General features: G+C 39.2%; 1 protein-coding gene across 1 annotated transcript; it reads right to left on the bottom strand.

The window, feature by feature from the left end:
• Positions 1-170: 170 nt before the first annotated feature.
• SOX13 (SRY-box transcription factor 13) lies at positions 171-22,730 on the bottom strand. Its single transcript, XM_070939757.1, has 13 exons — positions 22,524-22,730; positions 22,058-22,163; positions 20,690-20,776; positions 19,765-19,937; positions 18,124-18,192; positions 17,355-17,469; positions 15,395-15,477; positions 15,159-15,309; positions 13,565-13,674; positions 8,812-8,908; positions 8,376-8,519; positions 1,534-1,750; positions 171-813 (listed from the first exon to the last, which is right to left on the bottom strand). The coding sequence occupies exons 1-13, from the start codon at positions 22,728-22,730 to the stop codon at positions 534-536; spliced, it is 1,839 nt and encodes a 612-aa protein (XP_070795858.1). The 3' UTR covers positions 171-533.
• Between the last annotated feature and the right edge of the window lie 845 nt (positions 22,731-23,575).

Here is a 23,575-nt window from a genome sequence, read left to right as displayed (position 1 = left end):
ACACAAAAGATAGACACAGTTGCGACTGGAAGGAGGAAACTTTTTCTAGTCAAACTTTCATTTCTGAGAACATAACACTTAATACTGAGCTGCTAGGAAGATGGATTTAAAGATTATAGATTCTGAAATATGCTGCTCAGTATTTCTACTCATTGTTCATCCCTTAGTGACTCTGTAATACCTTTTTCCCTTAACTTCAGTGAAGATTTGGGATATCCTTAGCAGGAGTTCTGACCTTAGTAGAAAAAATACCAGATTTGTTACAAGAGTCATAGTCAATTCACATTCAATTTCCTTGGGGTAAATTCAGCAGGTCAAAGACAAAATTCCTCCCTTTCCACAGAAGATAAATGGATGGGAAATAAACTCTACCAATATCACAGATGGTGGCATAAAGAATTGTTCCTCTGCTCCATGTCTGTTTCCACTTTTACAAGCTCCCTCCTCCTTGTTTCTTCCAATGCCATTAATTGTTCCAGGTTAGAAAGAGGACAAAGGCTTGTCCATATTTTCCATACTTGTTCCTTGTGACATTAGTCTGTGAGTACCACTAGCTCACCATCACTCTTCTCCTCGCCTTCAGAATCCTCATCTTCACTGTAGTGGTACATCTCCCCATCAGGCATTGAATGACTGTCCTCTGCCCCATCCCCTTCCTCTGGCTTCAGACTACATGTGTTCACTATGACTGGCATGTTTGGTTCCATGCCATGGGACAAGTAGTGATCCATCAGTGGTGGAGCCAGCTGAATCCCAACTGATCGCTGGTACATGAGATCCGAAGAGGAAGGTGGCATCTGGCTGCTTTGGGGCCTAGGAAAGACATTAAATTTATCATAAAAGTTAGGCCATCTTACATTCTGTTCCTCCCCCACCCCCACCTCCAACTCTGCATTCATAACATTATTACTGCACTTCCCAACATGGAAACAGATAAGCAAGAATAGAGAAGCTGTGATTTTTTTACTACCGAACTAAACATTCCTAATTATTGGTCATGTAACTGAGATTACTGGTAACTGCAGTTCAGTAGTATCTTGTGGGCCACCAGTTCCTTAATCCTAAGAAACAACAGTGCACTGGTTACTTGTTTGTACAATACTGGTCTCCCTGGAATGAGATCAGATCAACTGTCTTCCAGGAACCTTCTACAAGCAAACACTGCTGGACCTTTCCTTCCTTCTTCATCTAAGCTTTCAGGACTGCCTGATTTCACCTAAATGCTAATCATGCTTATATGATCCAGCAAAATATTTAATCATGCCTTTGATCCCTTCAGTCGGCAAGGCTACAAGACACACACAGACCATAAACTGGGTTAGCTCTTTGTAAGATCCGAGCAAATAAGCCCAGGAAGACGTTGCAGGTCACAATGAATGATGTATCAGGAACCTGAACCTTATTAAACTATTATTGCCTTGCAAAAGATGATCTGTGCGGTTCCCTTAAAAGAGGTGAATTTCAGACATAGGAACCTGCTGGCTCAGAAAGCTGTGCTCAGGAGGAACAGAGAAAAGGGACAGGAAGCCTCACGCAATCAGGTAGCCCTGCCTGGCGTCCTGGCGCCGATTCCTCATCAGTGCCTTGTACTCGCCAACACGAAGTCGCTTTCCTTCCACAATGCAGGTGCGTTTGGGGCGGGGCTTGTACTTGTAATTGGGATACTTCTCTAGATGCTGGCGACTCAGCCGTGCTTGCTCTTCATAATAGGGCTGCTTCTCCTGATTGGACATGGATTTCCATCGGGATCCTATAAAAACAGAGAGCAATGAAAGGGGATGATTTCAGTTACCTTTTTTTATTCTTCCTCTACTGTACGGTCCTTCTCAGTCTTATGCTACACCAGAATACTGCTTCCTAACAAATGGGCTTAGAAGAAAAAAGAACAGGGACATACAAAGGTTAACCACTGTAGATTAAGGTGAAAAACCTCCATGTCTACAATAATTTCCCTGAAATAGCCAATGCAAAACAAATGTGGCATCTTTAAAAACAGAGTTTGAGACATAAAACAGGGATGAGCAACCTTTAGATAACCAGAAACCAAACAACAGCAGCAACAACTTTTTCTTTGAACTGCAGTGAGCGGATGGAGAAGCAAACTGGCTAGGAACATTACCAGGGCTTTCTAAGTTTTCAAAGGTTGGGGAATTATTTTCCCCCTTTGTTTCTGAACTACATTCCGCCTGCTTTGAGACATGTATGTTTTTTTTCTTTTGGTTTTGCCAGTTTTTGTAATCAGAGGGATCCTCAAGGTTGATGTTATAGCAACAGCTCAGTCTCTTTGAAAGATAAATTATATGAAGAGTTAATGTAAACTGCTTCTTTAACCAGATGCAGTTCTAAAGGTTATCACACAACTCTGCATTTATCTTTTATTACCATTCAGGCAAAAGGAATTATTTCTACAGACTCCTTTATGTCTAAGAACGTAGGGGAATTCTATACTAGTAAGGCTAGTACTGTAGAATATCTGGACGATCATATCACAGAGGAACTAGGAGCTCAAGAAAACATCTGGCTGTGTTGCATATCTAGAAATGTAAACTGAGATATTAAGTAAGCCATAGTATGTAGTTTTAATGGATGTTCTGGGTCTTGTGGATTACAAGATACATGTAGCCCTCAAATTACAACTACAATTGGGCCCAACATTTCTGTTGCTAAGCAAGATAATTTTTAAGTGCGTTTTGCCTCATTTTACTATCTTTCTTGCCACAGTTGTTAGGAGAATCATTGCAGTTAAGTTAGTAACACGGTTGTTAAATGAATCTGGCTTCCCCATTGACTTTGCTTGTCAGAAAGTTACAAAAGGTGATCATATGACCCCTGGACACTGCAACCATCATAAATACATGCCAGTTGCCAAGCATCTCAGTTTTGATCACATGACCATGAGGATTCTACAACGGTCTTAAGTGTGGAAAAACAGTCATACGTCACTTTTTTTTCCAGTGCTGTTGCAACTTCAGACGGTCACTAAATGAATGGTTGTAAGTCGAGGACTACCTCAATTTGACAAAAACTAAGCTGGGCATTACTCAGTTTCAAAATGAAAACATATCTCAAAACAAAATGTCAGTTTTTCCCCCTTCTTTTTCTTCAGAAGGCAGAGTAGTTTTCTCACAAAGTGTAATTCATGGAAACAGAGGCAAGGATCACAGATGTATCCAGATGAGTCCTGTTTATTTAGGAATAAAATTAATTTTTTAGATTTGTGAACCACTTCACCTAGGTGGTATGCAAAATTAAAACCAAAAACAAACCAAAAATAATGCAGTAAAAAATAAACTGTAAAGAAGAACAAAAAATAATGGCACAAATTTTCCTCTAGTTCAGTGTGTCTCAAAAGTTGGCAACTTTAAAATGGGTGGATTTCAACTCCTAGAATTCCTCAGCCAGCATGAAGCATGATGTTGAAGTCCACCCATCTTAAAGTTGCCAAGTTTTTAAAAACACAGCTCTAGATGTAGATTATCAATGGCCTTCTAGAAAAGCCAGATTCTAACTATTCTCCAGAAGGCCATAAGAGAAGATGAAATTCTTGCTTAGCCCCTGAAGCACAGGCATATTAACCCGTGCACATAATTATTTAATCAGCATTTAACTGTATATCAACATAAAGGAATCTTATTAGTACATAATGTGGAAAAAGTGTCATTTGTGAAGATGCACTATTGTCAAACTGCAAGAGAATCCATTTATTTAATGAGACCTTTCACATTTCTCAAATATTGTATTAACTGACTTATGCCAATTTATATGACATGAAGTACCGGTAAATGGGAACGTAAAAGGCAGGGAAGTACAGCTCTTTCCCTTAGTGCTTCTCTCTTATAAATGGGAAGCTCCAAAGCCATGGCCACCACCTATTTCTAACTAAACTTCTTCTGTCCTGCTGACCTTTTCTGTCACCTTCCTATAGGGCTCTTTGAATTCTTTCAAGCCCAAGGTATGAGGAACAGGTGGAACAGCTAAAATAGGCTGGCCTTCTGTGTGACAGGAATTCCCTGGGTTGTGTGACCTTTACTGTCATGTCCACCAGAGAGTTTGTGAAGAATTGAGGCTGGAGAGATGAGGAAGGTTTCACCCAAGCAGTTAATGTGGGGAATAAGAAGTCTATAGATGGAATTTGAGAAAAAGTTACGCCTAAACAAATTTTCTAGATCAAAGAAAATCCTAGGATTTCGGATAGGAAAAGGTAAGTATTAGCATTGCTGGTAAAATTATTTTATCATATTTCAGAGTCAACATAATTCAAATAATACTGAGCTTAAAAACAAAATTTGCCTTGCTAATTAAAATTAGAGAGGGGGGGAAGGGAGGATATCCCCAATTAGTAACTGTTTGAAGTTACAATGGACAAAAAATATACTTGCAACTGGATATGAGGTTCCCGAGCTCACCTCCCCCCATGGTCATGTGATTGCACTTGGGGGGGCACTCAGCAATCAATTTCCAGCTATTTGTATTATCGTGTGGTCACATGACCTTTTATGTTTTTTGCTAGAAACTGGTATTTACTGTATTTTTCGGACTATAAGATGCACCGGTGTGTAAGACACACCAAGATTTCAAAGAGATAAGTGAAAAAAAAAAGGGTTTTGCCCTCCCCAGTGCCCAGGAGCACTCTGCAGGCCTCCCAAACCCTCTGCTCAGTTTTTGCGAAAAATGGGCCCGTTTGGGACAGGCGGGGCGGGGCTTCGGGAGGCCAAAAATGGCTGTATTTGGTATATAAGACGCACCAACATTTCCACCCTCTTTTAGGAGGGGGGAAAAGTGCGTTTTATACTCCGAAAAATACAGTACTTCTGGTTTCTGGCAAAAAACATCCATTCTAAACAATGGCTTCACTTAAGGACCATAGCAATTGCTAATGATCACTACAAAAAGTCATTTTAAAAAGTCGGTCATAGGATGATTTGCTTAATAACTGGCACCACTTACATCCATAATTCTGTGGTCAATTATGAGGACTACCTGTACTTACTGGCTCAGTACATTCTATCATCTTATTTTGCTTTATCTTCTGAGTACAATGTTATTATTCATTATATATTAGAAATACAAACACAAAACAAATTCATACATCATCTAATTGTGCCTGAGAAACAGATAAAACCACCAAGACATTTGCTATTGGGACACAATTTCCTACTACTCAAAATACATTCCCCTACAGAAAGAAATGTTTAAGCTTCTAACTGTGAATCCATCACTGTGGTCATTGTAATACTTAAAACTTTTCAATGGTTTAAGCTGATGAGGTGCATAGGAAGCACCAGATCAGATCCCAATATTGTAGTATCTGAAAGTTTATTTTAACCTCAATACCCGAGTTCTAATTAAGGACGCAGAGTGTAACCCACAAACCTCTACTGAAACATTACAAGTCCATTCCTAGTAGCATGTTCTTCAGAAACCACACCAATCTCTCTAAATAACTAACCAGTCTATGCTGACTCTCAGGGACTACAGTTAAATATTAGCTCATGTGGTAAGAAGAGGAACTCTGAGTGACAAACCCCTACCACAAGGAAAGATTATTTTTATTTAGCAATGGCAGAATGTAAAGCTGTAATAAGTATTAAATTATCATCTTCTACCTGGGTCACACAGGGAGCATGGAAAAATATAAAAAAGCAAGGAAGCTGGTATCACCCAGACTTTCTAAAACTAGGGAGAAAGCCCCACTGAATGATTGAAACTTGCTTCTGAACACCTTGTAAAGTACCGCACTATGTCTTTGTTCTTTTCCTGCTGAAAATTGAGGAGCAGCATTGAGAAGAACTGTTGACTATCTTCGGTTTATGATGCAGCTAGGTTAAACATGTTTTACTTCATATTGTTTTAATCCATCATACTTTAAAAGCAATATTTGCCATCCTGATTTTGTTTTTAAAATTTGATTTTTTTTTAAAAAAAAAATCCAGTTGATCAAATAGAAGCTGCCATGCTGCAAAACACTATGTCAGGCCCTAATTATTATTTTTTTTTCATGAGTATTCCAGGGCCCAATCTTCTAGAAAATAAAAAATGCTAACTAGCTCAATGCTAGCATATTACTTGGAAATGTGACTACTTGCCTAAAAAAACCCAAAATGAGTTAGCTGGTAGTGATTCTGGAAGTAATTTTGGGAAGTCACTTTTCTTCTGGTAAATCTCATATTAGCTGTGTCCCCCATGACAGAAATTTTTTGGGAGGATCTCTTTGGTCCCACCTTTTTGTGAGCGTTCCTGCAACATGCTCTCAAAATTCCAAATGTAGCCTAGTCTGAATTAACTTTTCAAAATATACTTACTGAAATACTTTTCAAAGCATATTTTATTCCAAAGTTCTGATTTGTTCTCAAAATCAATTTCTTCAGAGACTTGTGTTTATTACAACTGACATCTCTGAATATTATTCCCCTTGATCAATCTGATAACATATTACTGTTTCGTGCAACAGCAGTACATACAATAATATTGCCCTGTGAGATAGGATTTGAATTCATTCTTCTGTTGGGAATATTATTTAGTAGAGCTTATTTTATGCATGAACAAGGATGTATTCCCTTCTTTATTGACTATTCAACCATAAATATGTAGATATGTAGATCATTTCTTGCCCAAAACAGCTTATTAGCCTGCTCTGAGTCAGGCTATGTGATCTGACGATGTTGATATTACCAATGATCAATAATAATCATTGCTCCCACTCTATGGAACATTCCTCCCCCCAAAGGTGAGGTAGGTCCCCATTCTCCTGGTCTTTCGAAAATGGTTCTGCTGTCTCACTTGGGGTCATGGGAGAACATGCAGTCATGGGGCTGGTAGTACCCTGAAGGCTCTCCTTCTGCCTTTTAATTAACTTTTAATGTTGAATTTTAACTATCTTGTCTCTTATTTAAATTTTTTATATACAGCTTTTATGTTTTAATATTTTACTTGTATATTGCCTAGAGTCCCTCTATGAGGGAGATGGGCAGTTCTAAATTTGATAAATAATAGCAACAATAACAGTAGTGCCTTCTGAAACCAGTCTACAGGTACCATGGTTGTAAAACCTGATACATTTCATTTGCTTGCAAAACATGATCATATATTTGTGGAGCAAATACCGTAACATATTTGACAAGTTATTTAATTGTTGCTGTTGCTGCTGCTGTTTTGGACTGTACTTGCTAAGGTTGCTAAGGGGATAACTACCACATTACCGGATTTTCTGTGCATAGTAACTACAAGGCAATCACTCATAAAGTAACTTGAATTGCTTTGGTCACTACATAAAAGCCCTGCCTAACCATACTTTATTACAGAATGTACAGAACCAAATTGAAATTAAGTGATGTTTAGTTGACTGGATAGTTACAATTCCAAAGGATATTTAATGTTATTTGTAAACAGGCCCATTTTGGCACATTCAACAAAGTTTGATTTAGTATGATCTCTGAATTTAACTATTCTTTCATTTAATTTCCATCTTCTTTGTGGCCTTAGATACATCTTACGTCTTTATCACATGGGCCTATTTTGCAACGAATCATCCTTTCTTCCTAGTTATCATAAATTCTGAAGATAATTCTGAAGTTTAGGGAAAATTATGAGGTATGTTTGCAGATTCTATCAAATTTACACCTCTAGTTATGACCAAACCCTGAAGTAAATAATAACCCCTGTTGCAAAATTGTGCATTTCAGAACTCAGGCATAATCTAGGCATAGTGATTAGAGGAAAGACTATTCTCTATTTAAAAAATTCTTGTAAATTCCAGGTTCTCATACACTAAATCCTTGAACTGATATTAATAAAGAACTTCCTACTAGCCCAGAGCAAAGAATCTAAGCTTGACATCCCATTCCTAGACAGGAAGCTTTTTCCCCTTTTCCCCTAATGACTAACAAAAACTCTAAACAACAAGATACAAAATAGGTTTGCAGCTCATTCTGGTAGGGAAAAAAGGCCTCTCTACTGAGCAAAGGAGCTCTGTTTAAGTTGCTATTTGAATTTTGGGGCAAGCAATGAATTTAACTTTGTGACTAAGACCTTGTCTAGCTTTCTCTTTAGTCTGAGGTTCATATCATTAAAAAAAGGTCCACAACCACAACTGTATAAATAGCACCCTGAGAAAAGGTTAGTCTTGGCTTCCTCTTTGTTGTGAGCTTAATTTTTTTAAAAACCTACATTCAACATCTGTTTTGCAGGTATAGAATCTGAAGAATCAGGCTATCATGATAGACAAAGCAAGAGAACTGTGCTTGGTCCCTCTACTAAAGCACATCACCCACTATTAAACTTTTGGAAATTGCCAGTAATTACAAGGGGCAATATGTTTCACAGAAATATTAAAAGACATTAGAAAAAAGAACCAATTTACACATTTACACATTTACCTAGAATCTTACTGATGCTTGAATTGTGCATGTCTGGGAAAGCTTGCAAAATTTTACGTCTTTCATCCTTGGCCCACACCATAAAAGCATTCATGGGGCGCTTTATGTGATTGTTGTTCCTGGATTCAGGGAAATGTCGTGAGCCTGCCAAGAAAGGACCAAAAAACAGTTCATTAAACTGACCAGACTTGTGGGAGTTTGTGAATTCTGGAAATTGCAAATGGGGGTCATACATAGTAGAGTTGTCACGTCTGCTGTATACAAAAGCTGATTACCTATCAAATTTAGACCAGTCGTGAGGTTTTGGCACCATTAAAAAAATCCTAACTCAGCTACTCAACTACAGTTTTCATTTATTAAAGGAATCTTGCTTAGATTTTCTCTTCAAAATTCAACATTGGTGAAAGTTGTGAGAAAAAGAAAAAAATGTCATTACCATCTCCTTCACATGTTAGTAGAGACTCATCCAGTCTGTGAAGAGACGACTCGTCCATCTGTTCTTTTCCAGGTGAAGAATCCAAATTGCTATGATCCTGAAAATACAGGGTTTTCTGCATCTTACCAAGGTAAGCAACATTAAAACTTACTACAGGAAGTCTTTGAATTACAATCATTCGTTAGTGACTGTTCAAAGTTATAATGGCACCAAAAAAGTGACTTATGACTGTTTTCCATACTGAATGAACACTGCTGCATCCCCATGGTAATGTGATCAAAATTCCACTTGGCAACTGGGGTCATGTGATCACTTTTTTATTATTATTATTTATTATGCAATTTTCTTTGTTATATATAAAATTTCCATATCCACAATGGCAGTGTACTGTGTACTGACAGAACACAGTACACTGTGTCAGTACCCAGTATACTAACCGGGTACAATCTCTTTTAAATACAAATAATAAATCTTATAAACACAATAGCTGTAACCATTATTCTCAAAATCTATTCACCATAATCTTCACATATCCTTATTAAACATTTTTTGTTATTTAATTAAACGCTCTGTTCGGTTTTGTCTATAATTAGTTAATATCAAGCATTATAAACATAATATAACCATTACATTTGTAACCATTATCGTCCAGGTCTATTAATCATAATGTTTACTTATCCTCATTATTCAATATTCATTATTTAATTACACATTTACTTCATTTTTATTTTCATGTCCTCCTGAATTCTAAATTTCTTCTTCTATTTTCCAACCATTAATAAAATAATTCCCAAGTTAAAAAGTATTCTGTTTCCTGTATTCTGTGATCACCTTTTGAGCACTTCTGATAAGCAAAGTCAATGGGGAAGCCAGATTCACTCTACAACTGTTACCAACTTAACACCTGCAGTGATTCACTTAACAACTGTGGCAAGAAAAATCATTAAATGGGGCAAACTCACTTAATAACTGTCTCACTTTGTAATATTGGGCTAATTGTGGTAAGTTGAGGACTACTTGTACCAATTACGTATTTATAGAAGCACTTAACCACCTTAAACCTAGATTTTTAAAATAAATTTTGCTATATATTAAATTATCAAAAGAAAATGGCCTTATATGATTTCCTAAAATAGGGCCTGTATAGTCCAAATCTTCTGGACAGGGAATGATAAAAGAAAGACTACGGGTAACATTATCTGAACAAAAAGAATCTTGGAAATAAGGTATTTTATAATTACAGAAAAAAATGTTTCAACAAGAAAAAGGAACAATTCAGCAAACATTCTGGAAAGCTTTTATAAATAATACCTTAAAACAGAAGTCTAAGGAATAAAATGACTTTTGAATAGCTTTATGGAGTATTGTAATAGAACAAGTATTTTATGAACTTTAAGTTTAGACTTAAAATGTCGGAATATGGAGTTCTTTTTACTTTTAAAAGCCGAAGAAGTTGTAGAAAAAAAAATGGCTTTAAAAGCCTCTGGCAATCCCAGCTGAGTTGGCTGATCATCAGAGGCTTCTAAAAGCATTTTTTTCTGCAAACTCTTAAGGTTGTAGAAAAAAATGCTTTTAAAAGTAAAAAAAAAAAAAGTTGGCCACGCCCACCCAGTCACATTACCCTCCCCCATCAAGCCATGCCCACAGAACTGGTAGTAACAAATTTTAGATTTCACCCCTGGTCAGGGATGTATTGAATAAGAATTAGGAACTTATACATTTTATCCAATTATTACATTGTCTGAAATGCTACCCTAATATAAACCATGTCCAATTAGCTCATTTTTTAGAAAATCCTGAACTGAATTTTTTTACAGGGGTCCATCTCCCCCTCCCCCCTTCCCCCTTTTCCCACCGCGGCCCAGTTGTGGACATTGGTTGGGATCATTATCATCCGGACTGGATCCTTTCCGCATTTGGACTCATTGCCCCTTAAAATAACCACAGCTGACCCCCGCCTCCGGCTATACCATCAGTACTATTGTCATCTGTACTACCTTGCTGTCAGGAGATGTTTAAACCTGGGCATGGGCACTGAGGGAGTCACTTTGTTGCAGCTGTCACCGAAGAAGATCTGCTATTACCAGCCGCCGTGAAGAGGGTGGCTTGGTCATTGCTTTCCCGGGGCAGCGGCCTGAGACTCCTCTCCACTGTAGTGAGAGGACAGTGGAGTCCGGTTGACCCGTGCCGGAATGGTGAACTTTTTCTCCTGGACCTTTTTTAATCAGCACCATTGAATCCTTGGACTCGTTCATCTTCCCCAGACAGACTATAGGATGTATTCACCGGCTGAGCTCTTCGCGCTGCGAGACTCCCCCCTCTCGCAGGCCTGGCCCTCCATGTTATCGAGGGCCTATCTTGATGACAGATTTTGGAATCCCGAGAGATGGCATGCAGCGAAGAGGGGGTTGAGGGGGTTTTTATTTAAATTTTTAATGAAAATTTTAAGGAGACCTGGGAGGAAGGGAGGGGGTTGTAAAAGTGGACCTGGGGGGGTCCAGATAGCTACTGAGCGGGGCGATAGTTGATTGGTTGCTGCAGAGGGGTCGGGAAAGGAAATTTATCCGGGGAACAGGGGGGCAACAGGAAGGGCAATGAAATTGAAATAATGAGTGGGAGGGGCAGGTATGATGGGCGCAGGGGGCCATATCATGTGTCGGGGGTGCGCACACGCTGTTTACGAGCAATTGCGCACTCCGGCCCCCAATGTGCGACTCGTGGCCTGGGTTGTGCAGAGTTTCAGGCCCAGGGTCCGCGGCTGATGTTGTGTAATGCCAGGTCGGTTGTTAATAAAGCCCCCCTCATTTGTGATCTTATTTTGGAGGGGTGTGCGGACCTGGCAGGTATTACCCTCCTGGTTGGTACTGGCCTCCCGGGAGGTTACACGAGGCTGGCTCCAGGGGATTATAACTGCTTCTCTGAGTGAGGGTGCCTTTCCCGCCACCTTGAAAGAGGCGGTGGTGAGGCCCCTCCTCAAGAAGCCTTCCCTGGACCCGGCTGAATTAGCTAACTACCGTCCGGTCTCCAACATTCGTTTTGTGGCGAAGGTTGTTGAGAGTGTGGTGGCACGACAACTGCCTGGGCACCTGGATGAAGCTATCTATCTAGACCCGTACAAGTCGGGCTTCAGGCAGGGGCACAGCACAGAAACGGCATTGGTCGCGTTGGTGGATGATCTCTGGAGGGCTCGGGACAGGGGTTGCTCCTCTGTCCTAGTCCTATTAGATCTCTCAGCGGCTTTTGATACCATCGACCATGGTATCATGCTGCAGCGGTTGAGAGGGTTAGGAATAGGGGGCACCGTTCTGCGGTGGTTCTCCTTCCTCTCCGACCGCTCGCAGTTCGTGTTGGCAGGGGGGCAGAGGTCGACCTCGAGGTGTCTCGCATGGGGAGTGCCACAAGGTCCTCTCGCCTCTTCTGTTCAACATTTATGTGAAGCCGCTGGGTGAGATCATCCGTGGTTTTGGGGTGAAGTGTCATCTGTACGCTGATGATACTCAGCTGTACATCTCCACCCCAGACCACCCCAACGATGCCCTTGATGTGATGTCTCGCTGCCTGGAGGCCATGCGGGTCTGGATGGGGAGGAACAGGCTCAGACTCAACCCGTCCAAGACCGAGTGGCTGTGGCTGCCGGCGTCCCGATATAGTCAGCAGGTGCCATCACTGACTATTGGGGGTGAATCTTTCCCCCCACAGAGAGGGCTCGCAATCTGGGTGTCCTCCTGGATGCACGGCTGTCTTTAGAAGAGCATATGACGGCCGTGGCCAGGGGGGGCCTTTTATCAGGTTCGCCTGATCCGCCAGTTGCAGCCCTTTCTGGACCGGGACGCCTTGCGCACGGTCACTCATGCCCTTGTCACCTCCCGGATGGACTATTGTAATGCTCTCTACATGGGGCTTCCCTTGAAGAGCACTCGGAGGCTCCAACTGGTCCAGAATGCGGCCGCGCGGGTGGTTATGGGCGCAACTCGTTGTGCCCGTGTGACACCCCTCCTGCGCAAGCTGCACTGTTTCCCAGTGGTCTTCCGGGTGCGATTTAAGGTGTTGGTTACCACCTTCAAAGTGCTCCATGGCATAGGACCCGGGTACCTTCGAGACTGTCTTCTGCCACCAATAGCCTCCCACCGACCAGTTCGTTCCCACAGAGAGGGTCTCCTCAGGGTGCCATCAGCCAAGTTATGTCGGCTGGCGACACCCAGGGGAAGGGCCTTCTCTGTGGGAGCCCCAGCCCTGTGGAATGAACTGCCCCCGGAAATACATAAGATCTCCGACCTCCGGGTGTTTCGCTGCGCACTGAAGACCCTGTTGTTCCGCCAGGCAGGGCTATCAACATAATAATTTTAAATTGGGGTATTTTAAATTTTTGGGGTTTTAAATTGGCCAAATATATTTAATTATTTTAATTTTTAATTATTGTTGTGTCCTGTGTTTTTAAATTGGCTGTACACCGCCCTGAGTCCTTCGGGAGAAGGGCGGTATAGAAATAAAAAAAAAATTATTATTATTATTATTATTATTATTATTATTATTATTATTATTATTATTATTATTATTATTAAAGGTCCATTCATTACTATTCACATCGCAGACAATGGCTCTCAAAAACCCAGATGCCAGAGTTTTTTTTTAAATTGATGAACTGCTTTCATTAGATTCTTGATATTTTTCGTTCTTCAAAATTCTAATCTTCATTCAAAGCTTTGTGTCAAAGAAGGTATTATTTCTTTTTAACAAAATCAATATCACTTACCTTAACGTATGGATGATTTGGAGAACCATCTATAGCTCTGCTTTGGTTGTGCAGAAGTTGCTGAGCATCTTGTATTGCTTTTGTTATAGCATCTCCTTCTCCAAGGAACCCTGATATTTAAAAAATACAACAGGTGATCAACTGATATTTAATATCTTCATGATGATCACCAGTGCAAAGAAAACTACTAAAACAAAGAAATAACACTTGGGCTACCAAATCAAGGCTGCAAAAATCCAGACAACCGCTAGATGGCAGCAAAAGGCTACTACAGCATGGGTGTCAAACTTGCAGAGTCACGTTGCCGACATTTCATGATGTTTTTCCCATTCGCGGTGCTGGGAAAGGCGTGGCCTGCGTGTGACGCATCCGGCCCGTGGGCCACCATTTTGACACCACTGAGCTACAGGAAATCACTGAGTTTGCTGCCATCACCCAGAATTTTATAGCCTGGTTACAATAGCTCTATCCTGCATTTTCCATAAGCATGCCTTGACTATAGCAATTTTTTTCCTCTAGCTTCAAGTTAATTTTCTTTTAGAATCAGTGATTACTTTTTTGTCTCATCAGAAAAAAAAATATTTATGGTGCAATCCTGTGATTCCTAGGATGATGATACATGAGTCCTATGTGAACTTCTACTTACATTACTGGCATGTGAAATCTGCAAGGAGGTTTTTCCTGAATGTCAGAGGTGATGTAGACTACTGTGGCTACTGGCAGTTGTCCATTGTTAGAAAATAGAAAGAAAAATAATTCCAGCCCTGAAACTTTTGTAATTGACTGCACTCCATCTGGAGACGACATGAGATTTTCAACACAAAAAAGACTTCAATTCTAATTAATAAAAGCCTGGAGGGCTCAAGAATTATGACTTTCCTTCTTCCGCATGACCAAAATTGCTGTGCTTGTTATCTTGTGCCTTCAGCTATCATGAAACAGCAGAATATGCATCTCCAACAAATACAAAAAATATGCTACAATGTCTCTACAAATTCTGCACCACATTAAACTTCAGACTAGATTTACGCTTCTCTTCAAGAGTGCAATAAACTTATGTTCTCATTTGGAGTGATTAGAGTATTCTAAGTATCTGCTAACTTCATATTAAATCTAGGAGCCTTGAACTTTATAAATTGCAAATATTTCCAAATCATGGATATCCCAAAAGATGATCTAACACATTAGATATCTTGATTTGGATATATGAGCACTCCTGCAACATGAAAGATTCGTGGTTGATCTACATCAAATTTGTCTCTCTTGATTTGTAGAAACTCTCCAAGTTTTCCCAGACATATTTGGAGATGTTGAGGACAAAATATTTTACATGCACAGTACATGCTTCTTCCTCTGAATTGGCAGTTTCTCTTCTTCCTTCAGCGCTGGTGAATTCACAAGATAAAATCCCAAAAGGAATCTTGAGGAAAGCCGTATTCATTCCTTCCTAATCTAGGGATGTCAAGAATTCTTCCCCAAAGAAAAATCAAGAGCGTATGCTAATAAAGCACAGGTATTTCGTAACAAGTTTACAACGAGAAGTCAATCAAATATGCATTTCTTTTCCAACTCTAAATCAGAGGAACAGACCTACCCAAAGGAAGGCTGGGAGGGCTGGTCTGCAACTCTCGAGAAACACCACTGAGGGACTGACTGCTGTTAATCTTTAAATTAGGTGTGCTGGAGGCATTGGGGGGTTCAGAGCCTTTAGACTTTGCTGTTAAGTTCAATGGCTGTGAAGATTCCTGAAAACAAAATAGAGAAGGAAGATAGAAACATTTTTCTACAAGATTTGGAGACCTAAGGAAAAAGACAATTAAGAGGTTTTACCTGGATCTGTAGGTGGCCTGAGCTTGCAGGTCTCTTCAGTGCTGAAGGAGAGGGGCTATGAAGCAGCTGCATAGGATATTCCACTGTAGATTGTAAAGAAACAGAAGAATTGGAGATTGTGTACAATGTTAAACATAAACTGAGATCCTTATTATGTCAACAGTGAATCAAGAGGGAATCTGCTGTAAGTACAGTGAAACTCAACCTGGAATAAAGTAAAGAGGCCAAATTTGTGCATCTGTCCCCAAACATGTAAAAACATGTCCTGTTTGTACATTACAGCAACGGGTTTGGGGGCACCAGTCATCAATTTAATAAAGTAGTGAACTGTTCTTAGTTCTATGGAATTAAGACTATTAGACTGAGAGGGATTTAATTTAGTGATAGCTGACTTTTAATACTAGATTAAAAGGGATCTAAATGCAACTACTACGGTAAGACCAGGTATAACCAAATTTAACTCAGCTTTATTATAATTATATTCTATCTTGCAGTGAAATACAATACAAAACAGTACAATAATATTATATGTCATATGGTATAGTGGGTAAGAGTAAATTTAGTGTAGTGGTTAAGGTATCAGCTTAGAAAACTGGGAAGTTGTGAGTTCTAGTCTGCCTTAAGCATAAAGCCAGGTGGTTGACCTTGGACTAGTCGCTGTCTCTCAACCCTAGAAAGAAGGCAATGGCAAACCATTTCTGAAAAACCTTGTCAAGAAAACTGCGGGACTTGTCCAGGCAGTTTTCTGAGAACTAGACACGACTGAACAATAGGCAAAAAGAAAAAATAACAGGACGGTATCAAAATTCATTACTGTACATTATTTCATGTTATAATAACAAAATAGAAATATTATTTTATATTGATTTTAACACACACTAATGAAAGGAAAGACCACTGATTTCTGTCCATCACTCTTCAATCTAGGTGGAACTTTATTGTTGTATACTCTGTTTCCCCCAAAATAAGACATCCCCTGATAATAAGTCCAATCGGGCTTTTGAGCGCATGGCAATAAGGCCAAGCGCTTATTTCAAGGTTCAAAAAAATATAAGACAGGGTCTTATTTTCGGGAAAACACAATAATAACACACAACAAAGCCTACAACAGGTTCCTTCTGCCCCTTTTTATACCCGATTGAACCAAGCCAGGATTATCTTGAGTTTCTTTTTCATGACCTGTTTCCTCTCAGTATAAAGTTGCCACATACTTAATGGCGTCTGTTTCTTCTTTAACATGATCTCCATACTACTCTATTTCTACTTGGCCAGTGAGAATGGTGCTATTGCCACAAAGAGCTTACAGTATGTCAAAAGAATCCAAAGCCCTTCTACCATAGGGTTACGGATGCTCCTATAGAAGGAGCAGTAGAGAAAAGCACAAGCCGATGTTTCTTTTATGCCTGCTACACAGTGGCAGAGTATTTTTCACTGAACAGAGTATTCTTCTATTTACCCTTGAGAACTGCTGAAAGGGGGATGTTAAAACCTGCATGATTGAACATTCGGCAATACTTTAGGAGACGAAGCTGTTTGAAACAATCATGCTGGTTCTGTATTATGTAACCAAATTCCAGCTATTACATTTGCAGATTGTCTACCTTGATTTTCTTACAAATCCATGTTAATAAACCTTAGAAGAAAAGCCCATTTTGCAGTATTTTTCACTCTATCTTTCATTTCCAAGATACGTGGAAAGGCCCTATCAATATTGAAAGGTAAGGTTTGTGTGTTGAGGGGGGGGGGATCAGTTTTAACCATTAAATACAGTATTCTGACTCCATTTTTATTGACTGAAACATTATAGAATTGATTCAACATAGATTCATGTAGTCTCATGGTTTTCAATGGCTGCAACTAATTGTGAATGCTCTCTCTTCCCATCCCAAGTCCACTGTATAAAAGCCTTGGGAAATCCATCATATTAATCAGAATTCCACTTTTCTTGGCCTTTTCATACCTGGCTTACACGGAATTGGCTGAATAGGAAGTGCCATCTGAGAATCTGGAGTGACAGGAAGAGGGTGGTGGTTGGGAGGAAAGGCTGGAATCATTACATAGGGCATATTGACCTGCTGAAAAGAGTAAGGGAAGTGGTGGACACAGAAATAGATATAGAGCATATGAAATTGTAACAATGCTATTTGTCCAAACAGCCATTTTTCATATCCACTAGAGTCAGTAACAGAGATGTATATCACTTTCTCACTTCATACCAATATTACAGTATCAAATGTTAGGTACATGTAAACATATTTAAGGAAATGCAAAACTTGTATTATTCATACTGCAGTGGAAGGAATACGGAAGTTTTTCATCAACTTGAAAAACATTCTTAGTATGTATTTCTTTGCTAAAAGTGAAAGGGGGGTGGGTGGGAATATGAATTGAAGGAGGACAGGATTGGCCCTTTACTCCCATATCAAGGCTTCAAGTCCAATCACATTTAATCTGAACTAAATTCCAATGATTTCACCGGCACATGCTTCACAGTAAGGCACTGTGGATCTCAACCTCTTACATTTTGAAAAGCTACATTTAATTCATCATTATCAAGATAGCAATTGCTTCTATGTTAATTTCTGTACATCTAAGGGGGAAACAATCTGCATGTGGCACTATTACTCTTGTCTTGGCACTAAATCTTTTGTCTTCCAATTTTTAGGTGAATGCCTTCAATTAAGCCACACTTCAGTCCTATTCCCCAAAGAAAATGAATAACATTATACCTGGATCTGCTGCTGCAGCAAATTGATCTTGTGTTGTTGCTGGATAAGTTGTTGTTGTTGCTTGGCAATCTACAAGTAGGAAAGATGAGGTGGAACCAAGATCCATACTAACTGAACTACATACCTTAGGGCCACTTGGGCACAATGTTCACTTCTATAAAATAAAGGGAAAGCCACAATCCATGTGGCAAAAACAAGAACAGCTCATGTAAGCAGAACCTGAATGCACGGATGCAAGTGATAACAAGTGTTGTTTGGAAAAGCAAGACACTGGTGAAGGAATAACATATTTCCCATTTAGATTTCTCATCTATTTCTCCATCATTATTACATAGAATTCCAGTGATGAGATTACCATACTGAATAGCTGTAAGAAGGTGAATAAGCACATATTTGATCTATTAGTACCCAGACATACAAGTTATCGGAGTGCAGTGAAGTAAAACATTGTGCAGGTTACATCACAATTTGGCTTGAAAATACCAACAGTGAATAACTTTAAAGAAAGTTTGATGTCTCAGGCAGCATCCTAATATTAGCCTCATCCTAAACCTTAAGCTTTGTGGATATATTTAAAATTATTGCTTGCTTTCATCTGTTAAAAGAAATTGTAACTGGAGCAACAGCCCTATCCATTTCTCTCTGTTATTTCTACACAATAAGACAGCAAAACATTTTATGAGCATTAAAAACTTGTTCAATTTACGGAACATCCCTGCAGCTTTCACTCTGAATATGCATATTTAGGATTTTATAATATCCTATTTATGTAGACTCTACACCAGTGGTGAAATGCTTTTTTTTTTTTGCTACCGGTTCTGTGGGCGTGGCTTGGTGGGCGTGACTGGGTGGGTGTAGCCTTTTTTTTTCTTTTTTTAATTTTTTTTAAACTTTTTAAAGCATTTTTTACTACCTATTCACCTGAACCGGTAATAAAAAAATGCTTTAAAAAGTAACAAAAAGGTTCCAACAATCACAGCTGTGCTGCGCTCGCCCGAACCAGTAGTTTTTATCACTACCGGTTCGCCTGAACAGGAGTGAACCAGTAGCATTCCACCCCTGCTCTACAGCCTGTTGCTTATTGACATACTACAATACACAATTGGTATTTTTTATGTCTTTAACTTTTGCGGCTAGAGGCTACGCTATATTTAATTGGGGGGGGGGCCTTCAAGAGCTACAGAGAAGGTGGGACATTAGTTTTCAGCCCTTGATTTTTTGGAGTTGTGGGGTGGGAAATTGAGCAAAGCAGGAATATTAAACTAGAAAAATTCCTGTTTCATATTATGAAAAAATCATGTCATAAAATTATCATTTGCTACTAAAAATGAACAATATTATCTGAGAAGATTCTAAGGCCCACAAAAATGGCCACAGGTTTATTTATTTATCTATTTCGTCGCATTTCTATGCCGCCCAACTCCCAAGGGACTCTTCCCTGATATAAATATTTGTTCTATATGTTCTATTTCTAAACCATTTGCTTTTTCAGGCTGATTTGAGTTAGATACAGACCTATTAACTTATTTAGCTGTATTATATTCTATACAATTTCAAGTGCCAATCAGGAAACCTTCTGAAGACAAATCTCAAAGGCTAAGAAGCATAAATATAGCCACAAAGTAGTGTTTTATTACCTACCTGTTCTTGCTGTTGCCTGGCCAGCTCCATCTGTTGTTGCTGCTTCTCAAACAACATAGCGGCCATGTTCTTCTGCTCTGAATGGGCTGTCAGCAGCTGGTCCCTCAGGATAGACAGCTGGTTAATCATGACCAGCAGCTGTAATTCTTTCTCTGCCAAGCTTTCTTGGGTTCCTGGATCAAGCAAAAGAAATAGAGAAGAGATTAATAGTGAGGGAGGGAAGTAGTGAAATTTCATTCTGAAACATTAAGGTTGTCCTCTTAGTGGCTATCCTGCAAGTATTAAAAAATCTAGGGGATTTCCTTTGAGAACAAAGGAAAACAGGGGAGACCTGCTTTGCCAAGCCTTAGGTCTGACATAAAAAGTCATGCAACATGCACTTTACATTTGGAAATCCAGATCCTGGAGAGCGTAAAGAAAGAGGTGCTTGTGTAGATATAAGATGCTGTAGATCTACAGGATCCAAACCAGTTTATTTTTTTAGTTTTTATTGACAGATAATTGTACTCAAAGATGCACAGAATTGTGTATCAATTTGTTAAAAAGATGAATTCTCAATGTGGTTATGTGACTAGTTCAGCCTTTCTCATCCTGGTGCCTGGCAGATACTTTAGAATACAACTCCTAAATTCTAACTAGCACGCTGGATCAGAATGTAGGGATATGCCTGGAGAGTACAAAGTTGGGGGAAATTATAATAATATCATAATCTAATAATGGGAAACCACTTCTTGGATTGAACTGTTTTTTATCCTTTAGTAAATTCAGAATTCTCTGAATTCTGATGGTATGAATTTAAAAATGTCTTGGCTTTGAATTTAGCTTAAATAAAGTAGAAAAAAGAAGGGTTTTAAATTCTAATTGGGTTAGTTTTCTCTGTTCTGGGCATTAACACATTCACAATTGAGCTAAACCTCTTGCTCACCTTTTACCTCTTTGGATTCCATAGGATTTTTCCCCAGAAGTCTCTCTTTCCATTCACTGGACAGTAACTTCTCAATGGTCGGCATCACTGTTGTAAGAAAATATGACAGCCCCAATAAGTAGGTTTGCAATTGAGAAATATAATATTTTTTTTTAAATATCATAATGCATAATAATAGAAATGAAGACTAGGTTGGCTGGTGGTGGATAATACTACAAGGACCGACCAAGATAATCAAGGAAATTGGTGGCTTTAATTAAGCATCTGATTAACTAAATTAAGCTTCTGAATGCAAAAACTGGGACGGCACATACATTCCCCTGACTCCTGTAAATCTAGTGTTATTTAATTTATAACATTATAGTTACTTCTAATCTAATGGGATTGAGCAAACATAATCATTTAAAAATATTACACATTTTTCAAGGTAGCTATTTTGCAAAAATAATCATTTAAAAATTATCACATGTTTCAATGTAGCTATTTTCATAAGCAGCAACCAAGAATCCACTCCAAGAATAAAAATTTATAAAGGTGTATTAGGAACTACATTTCTTTTTGGCAGGCTAGTTCTCTGCCTAATGTAACACTATACATCCTATTTGTACAACATTGCTTAATTTTGCAATTGGAGGATTTTAACTGGCTATATCATGGGCCAGTGTTGCAATAGTTTAAATTTTTTTTAATGTCACTGCTCATTGTGAAGTCCTTTTAGCCTCACCTACAAAAGAAAACTTCAAAATGCAAAGAACTGTGCTGACCCCAGAAGTGTGTACATGTCTGTATCAGGTTAAAGCAAAAAACAAAAAACAACCCTCCTTTTAAATGTACAGCTGACAGTATAAAGATCTGGCAAAAGATATTGTACAAAAAACTGTGTCCAGTTTTAATAGTTTTCTTCAGCACCAGGAGCAGACCTTTTGAATCTCAGTAGGACTTAATTGACTATTCAAGATCAAGCCACCCCCAACATACTTTGCATTATAACAGGAATTGCTCACAACAATATATTCTTCTTGGGAATGTCTCCCAGCTCCCCCTCTCTTAGTATGAGGATTGCAGCTAAATTCAGAGGGAATAGGGAAACCCATGATTGTTGCCAGATGATGTCATTGCCTTTATAAATAAAAAAGACATTTCATTCTCACCCCTCCCACCAGCCCAGCTCCACAACACTGCCAGAGTCTGAATATCATGGGCCTCATGATCTCAAAGCAAGTACTCTACTACACAATTATGTCTCTTCCCAGCAAGTAAAAGAAGAAAAGCCCAAAAGAAAACAATCTGTAAATGGATGTGTATGGTTTTTGGTCTGGAAACCTCTTGTGTGGGAGAAATATCATGTCTGTAGAATGTCCTTCCTACCTTCTCTTAGATTTTTATTGAAATCCAATTTTTCCTGGTGGCTAACGGCAGGCTCGAGCACAGGGTTCCTGGAATCTAATGCCTTGTCCACTGGAGGTACAGATTCCTGAAAGATAGTGAGCCACTGTCAATCACCAGCACCCTGCAGGAAATTAAAAAGGGAAGGATAACAGATATGCTTATCTTCAGTCTTACTTTCAAGCAGGGTTTGTCCAAACAACCTCTAGAGTGTAGCAAAGGAGCTGCAGACCTGGCTGGTGACTTAGAGAGCTGATTTAACAGTTGAGGAGATTACTGAGGTTTCTCTCTTTCTCTCTCTCATTCTTTCTTTCTTTCTTTCTCTCTCTCACCCCCCACCCTTTTTCTCCTCAAAGTGCTTCACTTCCCTAAATTAAAAGTGACTGGGTCCCTTGGGAGTGACAAGGTATGCTTCATGTACACACGTGCCTGAGACAAGATGGCCCACCTGTGGGAAAATTAGGGGATCAACAAAGTCACCCAGTGGCAAGGGTGATTTATTGGGGCTGTTGGAGACAGGTGATGTGCAAGGAGCCTCCCCCTGAGTCAACTTGTAGTGGCTCTCGTTCTTTTCTTCTGTTTTAACGTTGCAGTTCACCATATTCCCAGCTCCATTAAGCTCCAGCTGAGGAGAGACAAGGCTCCTCATGGACATCCTGGACGACAAGGGAAACAAAATAAAAAGATTATGAAAATGTGTAAGAAAAGAAGGGCCATAAACTTCACTCACTTTAAAGAAAGACCAGTGTTCCAAATGTGAATCCAACCATAACAAGGTTTCAGGCAGGCTCAGAAATAATCAGATGGCTGTTACTTCCATTGAATCTATTTAGACATCAACAGAACAGGACTCCAATTTGCATAGAGCATGAATATGCTAAATTATACATCTGCTTACTAATTAAATCTATCTTCTGTCTTACCTCCAGATTCCTTTAACTTCTCTACAAAACACAAGAAATTAGTAATTTGGGATCAGAAATAATGACTGCCCCAGGATCATCCAATGAACTTTCATGGCTGAAGGTCCATTTAAATTTGGGTTTCCCCAGTTCTAGCCCAATACATTCATCAGTAACCTATGCAAGCTCTCACACCACACTTGCTGCACAGGTTGAAATAATAATTAGAATTTCAAAGAACATAAAACAGCCTTCCATTAGCGAAGTTTGTAACAAAGTAATCTGTGTTCCTATATAGGATACTATCCAGACACTTAACTTTTGGGATGCATTTAGAAAGCCTCAAATATGTGATTTCCCATTTATACCTCAATTCCAGATTCGGCTTTGTTCTGGAAAGAGACTTATCTTTTATAAGAAGCCACCTCTTCATAACAGCCATTTATTAAATCAAGTGCGAAGTCAAATACCCCATACATATTTTATGCAGAGCAACAGACATGCAATATTTTTCCTGCACCAAGGCAAGAAAATCTTGCTCTGTACCCCTCAGAAGCAAAGCACTATTGTGCAGCCACACAATAATTTTCTAGTTCTA

Source organism: Pituophis catenifer, unplaced genomic scaffold (assembly GCF_029215685.1).
Source record: "Pituophis catenifer annectens isolate HBS135680 unplaced genomic scaffold, rPitCat1.0.hap2 SCAF_3, whole genome shotgun sequence".
NCBI classification, from domain to species: domain Eukaryota; kingdom Metazoa; phylum Chordata; class Lepidosauria; order Squamata; family Colubridae; genus Pituophis; species Pituophis catenifer.
The sequence above is the reverse complement of the archived record's forward strand: the minus strand, read 5'-3'. Positions and strand labels throughout refer to the sequence as shown.

Coding starts and splice junctions, on each gene's coding strand:
- SOX13 (XM_070939757.1), bottom strand. CDS start 22,730: ATGTCCATGAGGAGCCTTGTCTCTCCTCAGCTGGAGCTTAATGGAGCT. Junction 19,938..20,689: donor GGAATCCAAAGAGGTAAAAG/GTGAGCAAGAGG, acceptor TGCTTGATCCAG/GAACCCAAGAAAGCTTGGCA. Junction 15,310..15,394: donor CAGGCCACCTACAGATCCAG/GTAAAACCTCTT, acceptor TTTTGTTTTCAG/GAATCTTCACAGCCATTGAA.